This window comes from Venturia canescens, chromosome 6 (genome assembly GCF_019457755.1).
Source record: "Venturia canescens isolate UGA chromosome 6, ASM1945775v1, whole genome shotgun sequence".
In the NCBI taxonomy this organism is placed as follows: Eukaryota; Metazoa; Arthropoda; class Insecta; order Hymenoptera; family Ichneumonidae; genus Venturia; species Venturia canescens.
In genome coordinates, this window is record NC_057426.1 from 14,694,622 (window position 1) to 14,707,983 (window position 13,362).

General features: G+C 35.3%; 1 protein-coding gene across 2 annotated transcripts in view; it reads right to left on the reverse strand.

Annotated features, from left to right (window-relative positions):
* Window positions 1–85: 85 nt before the first annotated feature.
* The window catches only part of LOC122412261 (G-protein coupled receptor dmsr-1), a 33,098-nt gene continuing 19,821 nt past the window's right edge, over window positions 86–13,362 (reverse strand). For both annotated transcript variants that reach the window (XM_043421693.1, XM_043421694.1), the window contains exons 3-5: window positions 3,825–3,936; window positions 3,017–3,195; window positions 86–2,819 (exon numbers count right to left, since the gene is read on the reverse strand). In XM_043421693.1, the coding sequence (XP_043277628.1) occupies window positions 2,420–2,819; window positions 3,017–3,195; window positions 3,825–3,936 (691 nt within the window). In that variant the 3' untranslated portion in view covers window positions 86–2,419. The remainder of the gene's footprint in view (window positions 2,820–3,016; window positions 3,196–3,824; window positions 3,937–13,362) is intronic.

Below are 13,362 nucleotides of genomic sequence, written 5' to 3' on the forward strand. Positions count from 1 at the left end.
CGCATGATCTTTCTTAAAAATAAATTGTTGTTACTCACGTTATCACAAAATGTTTTGGGTGACAAAAAATAATCGAGTGACAAAGTTTATTATTATTATTTTTTCGTTTATTCTATTCGAGAACATTTAAGTACATAATGCATCATAGTTTTTTCGCTTAAACCAATGTTCGACATTAGTTTTCTTCCAGGATCTTCGTGTACGCCCAACAGTATCGCCGCATACAGCGCTCTTCTAGAGTCATTATGAATTTTGTATTATCGCATTGAGTTTATTGAACTACGCTCATGAGCTTTACGCAGGAGCAACATACGCAGATTCACATGAATTTAAATTTGAGCTCTTGCAAGAAAAATCATTGTCTGGGAAGATTAAATTAATCCAATCGTATTCGATCAATCGGAAATAAATATAAACATTTCATACAACTAATTTACTTAACCTGTCGATACATAACGTTAATTATAAATCTGCCGAATTTCTCGTCCTTTTTTTCAGGCGTTAAAAAAATAATTATGAACAGCACATGGTTGTACGAACGATAATTTATTCACATAGTTTTCTCTCCTCCCTTCCACGCCTTCCCCTTTATTTATGCCGTTTTAGTTTGTTCCAAAACTCGTTGTTTTCTGTTCCAACATACAAGACCTCGTAACATGTCATATTTTCCTCATTTTATCATGAGTTACGTATTTCTACTCGCTTTTATTTTTATGATATTTACAGTGACAGGAAAAAGCCCGCGACTATCTATACCGTCGTCTGCCACATGGCTAATGGGTGGAAAAACAAATCTAGCAGCTCCAAAAGTTATTTTCTCTCACACTTTCAAATTCACAATATTTTTTTACCTCTTTTGAACATTTGCCGCAAACTCAAGTTTTCATTTTTCCTGCCAAAGGCCCTTTTCCCTTCCCTTATTTCGCTCCATTGCTTCTCGATGAATTTCACGGTTTCCCGGTACCATTTAGGATTATTACTATCACTATTTAATATCTGATACGTTTTTAATTGAAAATTGTTGACTCGACGAAAGAAAAACAAGAGGAAGGAAACGTGAAAAAAATGTAATGTCAATCAGCTGCTCGAGGCAGCGTACAATCTTTCGGGTTAATCTTTCGTTTGATTTTTTATGCACCGTTGAACATCGGATCAGCCCCAGATGGATCAATGTTATTTTTTAGTTCCACAGAATGATCTTATCTACATTGAACAATGTTCCCTCACAGTATTGTCCTGGTCTATTTTCCAAAGTGTTTTGAGTAAACTTGATGCAGCAGCAAAATCACGTATAATTTTAAGTCCAAAATGTGTCATATTGGAGTATACAAGAGTGCGACAGGGCTTACACTCGATTTTTTTAAGAGCAAAACCACTGGAAAGATTTTAAAAAATGCCTTTTCCAACCATTCATTCTTCGGATCAAAGGAAACGTAAAAGAATAATAATACCGCGGAAGGAATCGTTGAGTGTACATTTAACGGTAAAACAAAAAATTATGATTGCAAAATATTTTAAAATATGGCTGCTACACCGGGGCTACGCAGGATTCAACTCGTGCAATTGTTGATCTAGAATTAAAAAAAAAAAATTTAGGAGATTTGGAAAACATTCATTTTTGTATTATTGCCGAGTGCGTCTGGGTGCCTTGGTTTAATTGTAGACATCAAAGAGAAGTGATTATTTGTTAATAAAAAAATGTTTAAACGAAATTGTCGAAAATTCTATATACGTAATTTACTCTGAAATACTATAACATTTCGAGATTCAAATGAAAAAATAAAAATTGTTGGTGTTGTGCTGCGTGTCGTTTCGAAAAATTGTGTTGCGAGAAAAACGCGTTAAAAGTTTTGGAGCGTGGGCGGATCAGACCAACGCACTCGGAGAGGCGTTTAAATAAGTTTCAATGAGAAAAAAAATTGTTCTCACGTATAAATCTACATTCATCTCATATTCTAGAGGGTTCGAAGTAAATCTTAAGCCAATAAGAAGAATTGATTATTCAAAAGTTTTATAACGGTTTTGCTCTTAATTGAAGTGTCAACGTGTAGGAGCGGCGTCAGGGAACATCAAGAGGAAAGTGCTCGCGCGAAAATTGGGGTTGAATATATTCATTGAGAAATATATATTTCTACGTAAACATGGATGCGTACACTATTCGTAAACTCTGCCGTTTTGGCTTTTTTGACAACTTTTGCTGCTCAGACGAATTTCAGTTGAAAACACAATTGGCACAAAACTTGGATCGAACTTGCATCGGAAAATGCTAAAAAATGTCAAAAATTTGGAAGAAAGTATTTTCGTACAAAAAATCTGGATGAATATTGTACAAAAAAGAGGAATTGCTTTTCGTTGTTTGGCATGAAATTTGGTTTCAATTAAAAATAACTTGAGTTTCTTCCACCACGTTTTTTTTGTATCATACGTACGTGCTTTGAACGTCAGTTTGTTGTGTCGCGGGTTGCCATTTTTTCATGATTCTTGGCTTAAATAATTGACCGAAGGTCGTACGAAATTGTCGAGACATCGAACAATAAAGTATAAAATTAATCGCTCCGTTGAGCAGCGCCAGTATGTCCATTATTTCACCGAAATTGTGATAACAATTACGAAAAAAGCAGTCGCCGAGTACACCTGACAAAAGTCCCAAAACCCCTTGGGGTATTTCGGTAACGAGAAATAATAAAAGCACAGCGACAAGCATCCTCGTCGTTCTGTCAGCTCTTCTCTCCGATTTACTGGGTCTCCTTGATACTGGACCGTTGTTTGTTGCGACACAAGGGTTGTAACCCCTCAAAACTTGCTTTCTGCCCTTCACCCTGCATTTCAAATGACCTTCGTTAATTGAAAGACATTTTATCGTAGAATATGAATAATGCTTCGTTCAACATCGTTTCAAACAATATTTTCGTTTGGAAATCTACCAAATTTCCATGAAATTTAATCTATTTGTGCATAAACTTTATATCAGATATAGCCTATGATTGCAATTTCGTCGGCATAAAAAAAAACTCACCTGTACAGAGCTTTGATCAACCAACAACTGATGACAGTAAGGATGACGCAAGGAATTAACTTTACGACGACACCGAGGACCCAGAAATTCAGCTGATACAGGATTCTCTTTCGTGAATAATTGTCAACGTGGTAGAGCAGCTCCTCTTTACCATTCTCGTAAACTTTTTTTTCTTTGATCTGAAAAAGGTAGGGGAACAATTTTATTTCATTATCCAAATGTATAAAAGTGATGCAACAAATGCATATTCATTGAAACGATTCAAATTTATTAAAATGTATTCATGAAAATTATAATGATGAATTTTTCTATTCAAGCAATCAGAATATAATTAAATTTGACTGTGGAACGATTCTGGGGGTTCTTCGTCACGATTACGATTATTCATATAAAATATGATCTGCTAGAAGAAGGGCTCGAACGTGAAATACCGAAAGAAGAATGAAAATTTTCCCATAGTATGCGGTAACACGTACGAATAATACTCGCGGCTGAAATTCCAAGCACCGGGGCGAGCCTTGAAGTTTTAAAAATTTTTTTTCGTAGGGGTTGCGGTTAACGATACCGAGAATCCCCTGGCTCATTGCGTGGCGAATAAAAATCATTTCTCATCTCAAATTAAGGGAGCATTCTCGAGGAAAATTCGTTCGATGTTAAATTTGGAGGCGGTACGTTGGCCAGGATATTTGAGCAACCGAATAAAATGGACGAACAAACAGCGCAGCGTAAATATGAGACTGCATGGGAAAAGGAATACAAAACTGAAGCAAAAAAAGTTGATGAAAAAAATGGACAGACGAGAACTCACCCCGAATACGAGATAGCTTGGGGCGCAGGCAATCATCGGTGCCAAAAAACTACTCCACAGGGCCAATCTGCAACGTGCTGCTGTACACCAAGAGTGGTTGTACTCCGGAAATCTAGAACAAACGATATTTTTTTACCAAAATCTCTACCGAGGACACGCTTCATTGTAAAAAGTCTCACTTCCTCTCTTCTCCTTCGTTTTTTTTAAGATTTCATCGGCCCAAGATATAGAAAGCCAGCATTTTTTCGGAAATATTTTTCGCAAAGTGTCCCCGCGGCTAAGCGATACAACAGACAATATGAAACGATTATACGAAGAGAAAACTCTGGCCGATGATTTAAACCCGTACCGTCGCTGCCTCGTTCGATCTCGAATTAATTCTGAAGTTGCACGGATGAAAGAACACGCTTTCCGATGGTACACCCACACATTAGCATCAAAAAACAGAAACGCCCGGAACCCGCCACTGTTTCCACGGAAACTCTCCTCCTACAATCGAGATTGCATGTTGCCTGAGTATGACACCGCCGCAGCTATATTTTCATTTTGATCTGTATACTTTCAGTTTGCACAATTTTTGGATTCATACATCGCATCACAATTTAAGCTCCCTGCGACAATAAGCGCTCTAGAAACTCTGTCGAGTACCTGTAAAAGCTGCATAGAAACGGAAGAGGATAAACAAAATAATCCGTTCGTCGAATATAACGCGTCTCTTGTCGAAAATTCTCTTTTTTCGTCTCCAGCTACGCTTCCAGCTCTTTGACGAATGTATAGGTACAATGGAAATTTATAAATGTCAACTTTTCTATATGCCATTGTTTTTAAGTGGTTTAGTCAGTTTAAAGTGTGTTTAGCCCTTATCGCATTTTCCAAACATTTACTATTAGCGGAAGTAAAATGTGATTGAGAAACAATGTGCGGCGACACAATGTCGATCATAAAAATAATTTCGTTTCTACGGGATCGCTCTATTTTTATGCTCAACTTAAAAGACTCATTTGACCGGTACTTCAAGCCTACAGAATTTGGTCCGAACACTCCGCACCATCGATATTGGTTATGCAAATGTTTCCGAGAAGCCTCTGCGAGCGATCTTGCTTCTATATATAGTTGAACCATAGCGATAGGGATCGCGCTTATAAATTTAACTGATCCAAAAGGCCTTTGTGGTGCGGTATTACCGAGCCACGTTGCTCTATTTATGAGACAAATAGTCGACGGAGAGGATCGCGTTAATTGTATGATGGAGTGTAAATTCAAGCTCGTAATTATAGGACTCCATTAGTGCAATTTCTCCCTTGATACACGTTAGTGTTTAACAAGTCAGCGTCCGCGTTATCAAACTTCTCTTCGTCAGAGACTTGCATTAAGACTTGCGGATTACTCGAAAATTTTATGAAAACCGAAGAAATCAAAATGCATTTTTTGGTAAATATTCGGAAGTGCGGCTTTTCCCAAAAATGGTGATAACATTTTTATTTCGTCTGGACTGCTTCAATTGGTCACCACTAATGATATTCCGTCGGGGGAGGCTAACAATTTCCATAAAAACCATGAGTTATGGGGTTTTTTAGTTATTGGAAAAATGCGAGGATTTGGAGTATATCAGACTATTTAAAAGTTCACATTAAGATGATGGATCAGTCGGTAATCACACCTCGAATTTTTGAAATTGAAACTCTTTGACATCGTTCGTCCGATTAAAATAATAAAAATGCCATCGTACGCAGCACGATCGTAAAAATCCGATGACATTTTTATTTTTTCGATCAGACGAACGATGTGGAAAAATTTCCTTTTCAAAATTTGCAGCTATCTCTCTCGCACTCACGGTTGTGATTACCGACTGATCCATCATCTTAAGGCAGGTGGACACACACACACGTATACACACACGTGCTCGGGCGCGCGCGCACACACACACATACACACACATCAAAGGTGCTCTAAACCCGCCCAGCGATACCACACACCCATGGAAAGTGTTGTAAACTCACCCAACGATTTCGCACATCCATTGAAAGTGTTCTAAACTCCCACGACGATTCCGCACACACATCAAAAGATGTTCTGAATACACACACGCGATATTCATGCGAAATCGGTGGGTGTATGCACAGCATTTTCGATGCATGTGTGGTATCACTGGGCGGGTTTAGAACACCTTCAAGTCTGCGCGGTTCCGACAAGGTGTGTGTGTGTGTGTGTCCTGAGAATTCGAAATGTTTTTTATTCTCTTATTCAAGGAAAGCCTATTTGATTGAGGATAATCGGTGAAATATTTGCTATTCTTGAAAACGTGAATATTTAAATCATCTGTAATAATTATATATAATTTTATAGCTTTCATGTTTTTGAGGAGTCATGAAATGCATAAAGATTTACTGAAAATTCGATTTATTATTAAATATTAAGTCTTAACTCCAAATGTTGTAACAAGGAAAGTCACCTTACTGAACCCCCACAACCTGGGTCGAAAAAATTATATTTTTTACTTCACATCAAAGTATAAACACTCGCAAAAAATTAACTGCCCACTCGCATATTTAAGGGGTGAAATTAATTTCTAAAAAGCAGTAGTTTTCTCGTTTTTCGCTGATATCTTTGAAACTAAAATAGATAAGGCAAAAATTTATACGGCAAATTTATTCATTTTTCAGTGCTCTGCAATAATATGTAATGGAAGACTGTATAGCTTTTTTCCTAAAATCCTAAATTCCACAGTTCATAAAAACCACTGAATTTTAGGAATTAATTTCACCCCTTAAATATGCGAGTGGGCAGCTAATTTGTTGTGAGGATTTACACTTTGATGTGAAGAACAAAATGTAATTTTTTCGACCCAGGTTGTGGGGGTACAGTAAAGTGACCTTTCTTGTAAGTGATAAAAATGATTAAATTCTGCAACTTTCAATTCGTTTCAGCGTCATTAAAAAATAAGCGAAAACGATCGCAATTATTAATTTAGCAGTAAAATAACATCTTCTGACTGGACACGTGTAGAACTCAACTCAGCGAGGCTGATTGATGTCGAGAATTCGCTAGAATCAATTAATCTTGTTAAAGTAAATCCGGGCTACGCTCGAGATCCCTGTCTGATTGTCATTGCGCTTGAAGGATTCTCCGAGTTTCCGGGAATTTGTCACACAAGAGAGACACATCTCGGGAAGGAGAACAACTTTTGTCAATCTCATCTCTGTTGGTGTTCCCATTTACTTCCGTATAAGTTTTATTACTACCGTCTATGTTACAACCTGCCAACGATCGGACGCTAACTATTATTCGAAAGAATTTCATTGAAAAGAGAAAATGAGAAAATAAAGGCAGAAAATGTTTGTTCTTTTGATTTGTTGATACACTGAAATATCATGACAGGCTGATGGAAATAACAGAATGTTGGAAAAAATATCCTAACATTGATAATTACCGTTCGCATTTATGAGCACAATACCTGAAGTTACGAATTCTTCGTAACGCCGCGACTACCATGTTATCAAACTTTTAAATTCACTTACGTTACGTCAAATATGAGATATTGCTTTTTGTTTAGTTTACCGTACCGTCGTCTACCACATATCCGTTTATTAAATGTTCTATCACATGCATGCAGAGTGTATGAGCTCCATTTTTCTCTAAGATTTATTCATGAAAGTAAAGAGAATGAAGGAATAGTATATTATACACTACATGGGCAGAAAGTTTGATATTCAGGACTATCAAACGTCTGCCTGTGTGGTGTATACTATTTTTCTTTACGGCCGGTCGAAAGGACGTTTCTTCCGAAACGTGTATCTATCGATAGAAGAAAGCGAGTCTTGCTGGTCGGGAGCAGGCATTAAAAAAACAAGATTTAGCAAAAATATTTTATATGAATATTCCTTTATTTATATGAACTTTTCTATTATTATTTTCTATTTATTTATTTCTACAATTATTTTCTATTTATAATTTATATGAATATTTAGGTTCCTATAAACCTGAAAATAGATTATTAATCTGAACCACTATATTCATTTCATCAGTCTGGTCACTTTATTTTTGGCCTTCGCATTGATTTCATTTGGAAGGATAAACGTATGTTATTCGTTTGGATTTGCAGCAGTATAGTACTATTTTGATAATAGTGTTTGGAAATAGTATGACATTTTCACAACATATTTCCGGATGAATAACATAACCTTATTCTTACGGTTTTTCGATGTCTAGACACAGTCTTTCAAAAAATGTGTAGCCAATCTGGTTTCAAACGTCAAACGTCAAAAGTAAAAAAAAATTAATGATGCCAAACTTTTCGGAATGAACAAAAAATTGTTTGCTCTCGCTGAGACAAATAACGTGCGTGCAGTTTTGACAGTGCAAAAAATTACGTGCCTTCAACCGAGGTGTAAAAAAAAAGAAAATTTATGCTGCTCTCAACTATAGGGAGTAGTACTGAAAACGATCACTAAGCGGCTGCGATTACTGCATGACCGCACGGCATAAAAACTATTCATAAACTCGACACATTTCGATTTTCCTGCATGAATTCGAACGTGCTTCTATACACTAGAATGATCTGTAATTAAATGAGTCTCTAAGCTTTCCATTCGTATTATATCCTCGAAGAATGATGTACAACGAAATATTTTTAGTATCATTAAATGACACGGATTTGAAGAGGATTCTTAACTGAATTTCAATTGGAAAATTAATCGTTTAGAATTTGATGGATAAGTTGATCGGATGTTCCTACGTTGCGCACTCAGTCCCGGTGACAGGACTGAATGCGAAGCATTAGCAAAGACATTACTCAAAATGTAATAAATAGGGAGAATGCCTGGAGTTTGGTTCTGCAATCGATTCTGCAAAGCTCGATACTATTTCACGGTATCGGATCACCAGGCTCATAACTGATGGTAGGATTCTCCTTGTACAAGCCGTGAAACATGCGTGTTTCTGTATATCTAAAACCCCCTGATTCAAATTACAGCGAGAAATTAGAGCGAATAATATCTGATAAATAATAGCAATTATAAATCTGAATGAAAACGGTGAAAATTGTTAAAAATTTAATTTGCAGTTCAATAAACCGAAAAAAGCTTGGCAAGGAGGATCTTCGAATGGCAGTTTGAAAAAAAAATTGTTTTCCGCGACTCTCGTGCGTCGCACCTACGTGATGTAAAATGTCCGATGTCACAATGAAAACAATAAAGAACGTCCCCGTTAGTTCTTTTCGCGATCCTTTCAATGGATTTGTCAATTGTTTCTCTCCTTACATGAAAGGTTACCTTTCTGTGCCCCTATAACCTGGGTCAAAAAAATTATTTTTATTATTTCACATCAAAGTAGAAACCCTCGCGAAAAATAAGCTGCCTACTTGCATATTTAAGAGGTGAAATTTATTTTTCAAAATCTCCTGTTTTTTTTTGTTTTTCACTGATATCTTCGAAAGCAAAATCGATATATACGGCAAAAGTTTGAATGGCAAAGTTATCCATTTTTCAGTATGCTGCCAAATTATGTATCTGAAAATTGTATACACTACTGGAAAAATTTAAAGAAACAAGAAATTCCTGCCAATTTTCCCCAATTTTTGGATGGCCGTATCTAAGTGAAATCTCAGTCATGTGAATATAATAAAAGGATAAACTTCCGAAAGCTGATAATCGAATTTCGAGATAAAAATTGGTGGAACGCAGCATTGTTTTGACATGAGAAGACTTTCCTCCAAAGAATTTTGGCATCTGTGAATATTTTTTCGAGACATCGAATTTCGAATGTCATTTTTAGGATTAGCATTACAGAGTATATCTACTGTATCTATGTAATAATGTAAATTGCCGTAACGTGGCATTCTTTTAAAATTATTTTATTTTCATAAAAAACTTGTTTCTTGTAAATTTCATCAAACTATAGGGTGGATTAAAATACATTTTATTTTACATGATTCCCATGAAGTTTAATATTGACATATAAGTAAAAAATGAGACTCTGTACAAACCGATTATATTGTCGCAACATTTAAGATATTTCTGGCAGTTCCCGTTCATTCTCAGGTTATGGGAGTACAGCAATCTGTCGGTTTCATGATGACGAATTTGTCCGAAACACGAATGAATGAGCGTGAAATAAGATCGGGAGATAAAGTTTAAGAGATTCTAATTGAAAGCATAAAAAAATACATGGGAATAGAAATTAAAGAAGACTCAGATTTCCAAGAACAATTCAAACATTTTGATAGCCTGATAGTATAGCAGACGGTCCGTTGGAATGGGATTTAATTTTATCTGATCAGGTGAAATTCTCTCATTGTTTGAAAAATGAAGATGAACTTCCGTTCGATTAAATTGGTAGAAGAAAGCTGTGGAGTATTATTGGAGTAGTGGAAAAACAAAAAAATTTAATATTCGTTGGGTTACATACCATTTGAGAAATGGAATTTTTGAAACACAATTATTATAAAGAAAAATTGAATGACATATCTCAATCTACTCTATATCGCCCAGTTGAAGCAATTGAATGTGGCAGGATCGTATATACACGATATCGTTTTGCGATAAAAAGAAAGAGGCAAACTTCGTTTATTAATTTTCTTTCGCACATTGCAGATAAACGGTACGGTGAAATCACTGCGAACTTCGCGAGAGTTATCTTGACATGTGGTTCATGTACTAGTGTTCGTTTTATCAAAAAGTGGCTTTTTTAACAGTAGTTTTTCCATATTTTGTTGCGTTTTTACGCTTTTCCACAAGATCAAATGTAAAAAACTAATTCAATTTTCTCAGAAACGGTATATGGTCGAATGCGTTGAAATTTCGCGAGCAAGTAGTTTACATACTTTTGAACGTATCTGTCAATTTGCATCAAAATCCCTCTGTTTTGATATATGATCCCTTTCCACCTTAACACAGTTCGTCAGTTGATATCGCCGAAACTAGGTGGTTAAAAATTCCCATTTTTTAAATATTAATCCCACAATAGTACTCAATACACGACTGGTTTTATTTTGAAGCTGTAAGATTCGTTTAACGTTGGTAATAAAAAATGTAAACAGAGTGCTATCTAGTGACGCGTTAATTATAGGCATCGGGTATAGAATGATTAAGGTAGATGGGTGAATATTCGCTATCCAAGATTACACGATCACAGTTTTTGTATGCAAAGACGAATACGTACTGGATATAGATTTGCAAAATCTGGACGCTAGTTACCATGTAGTTTAGCAGCAAATTAATTATTGAATACCGATTTTTCTCTGACATTTACACGAAAGTCGTACATACATGAAAAGTTATTGAATTTTTTTTCATTAGTTATATCGAAGATTTTGCAACAACAAAAATTCGATCGTTGTATTTCGTGGATATTTAAGAATACATACGTATTTTAGTTGTTGAACCTTACCATTGAAAATCGGTTGAAATATTTAAAAATATCTGATGAGAACTCTTCCAGATTATACGACAAATGGATTGGTAACGTTTGGCAATGCTGCATTCAATATATGTTCACATGTGACGTCAGTTCGACCTTTTGGTCATATTTTGTCGTTAGTTTGCTTCGCCACGTTTTTTTTTGTCAGTTTTTACAAAATGACAAAAAAAAAATATTTTCGGGTAAATACGAATTCAAAGAAGGAATTTTTTATTAAACACGCAATCTGCTGAACAGTCGATCGGGAATAAGAATTTCGAATTACTTATTTTTCTCCAAACTGATTTTTAAAATTTCGAAATATCGACCGTTTTACAATTCAGTTATTCGACGTATTGAACCCCACCCGTCGTCACCCATCTACCTTAATCGCGAATATCTCGAAAACTAGATGGTGAATCGATTTGAAATTTTGACAGTCGGTCCGTAAAGCCTATCTTTACACCATATTTAAATTTCAGCCCATTCTTAAGATTTCAACAAAAGTACAGAACTACCTTAAATAACGTCGAATCTGTTATCAAGGAAATTGGTCTGAAAAACGTTTACGATTCAGATCAGAGTGGATTTCAATTTAGAATTGACTCCAGACGCAGTCTTGCAAACTAAGAATGAAAAGGAATTGAATGCGTTATCTAATCCACATTTTCAACCACTAATTTATATAAGATTCAATCTACGATATCGGCCGACGAAAAATTACTTTCGCTGTTATATCTCGTTGTATTCCTGTAGACTGTTTACAGGAGCAGTCGCGTTTTGCATTTCCAATTGTTTTTGAGACTTCTACAAAAGATGTTTCAGAGGATGTTTTAAGGAGTTTCGGTACAGGCGATACAATGTTGCCATGCTGAACCATGCTAAAAACATAAAAAATTTCAAAAAGTTTAGAATTTTATAAAATTTGGTGAACATAGTCTTTAGTGCCAAATTTGACAATACAAATTTTTTAAGATTTTTCTTCTACACAGTTATCGAGTAATTGATCACTAAAGTTTACGTGTATAAGCATAGCGTTTCCATATATATAGTAGGGTGGTTCAAAAAATCGACTATTTTTATTTCTTCAAAGCCCGGGTTTCAATTATTGCAGTGAGGTGAAAAAAGATGCCTGACAAAATTTGAGCCCTTAAAAAAATTTTTTAGAGGTCGCTCATCGCGATTTTCTATTGTCCATTTAAATAACACAGGGAAGACGTTACTAGCTGCTTTTGAATTTTATTCCTCGGTAACGGGTGAGGGTACGATAACGCCCAAGGTGGTTTTTTGTAAGGATTTGAACGCTCTATAAAAAAAGTCTCTTGGCGTTTTATGCTAAACCTACTCCTACGAAAGTTATTTAACGTCAAAACTGGCTTTGAAGAAAATTTCGACATTTTTTCACTTTTCCGGCGAAATTATTGACCTTGTCACAAAACGCTGTGGAAACTTTTTCGGAAATCATGTGATTTAGTATAATATCGTGTTCTTAGTTTATTAAAAAATTGAATAATTTATAATAATACTACATTACGAGGTTATTCTTAGAGGAAACTGCAATTTCCGTCGAGTGAATCGTTATATTAACAAAAAAAGTTCCAAGTTTCATCGTGTCATTAGATAATGCCTCAAAAAGAAATTGTTGGTGAAAATTCCAAAATGCATCGCATTTCTCCACCTTCCATTTATAATTTCTTTTGGGGCATTAATTTTTTTTTTCCTGAGGAATGCAATATAAATTCAGATTTAATGTTATTTGAATTAAGTATAAATTGAAACGTCTAATATAATTGAGTGGAAATGATGTTTGGAATAATGGATAGCTCTACAGTAAGGGTAACATCCTATGATACCGGCAGAACGGAAAAGGAGTTTACCCTTACTGTAGGGCTATGATCCATTATTCCAAACATCATTTCCACTGAATTTTTGCAACTCAATTACATTAGACGTTTCAATTTATACTTAATTCGAATAATTTTGAATCTGTATTTATATTGCATTTCCAAAAAAAAAAAAAAATAATGCCCCAAAAGAAATTATAAATGGAAGGTGGAAAAATCCGATGCATTTTGGAATTTTCATCAATAATAAGCATTACCTCATGACTCAATGAAACTTGGAACTTTTTTTGTTAATATAA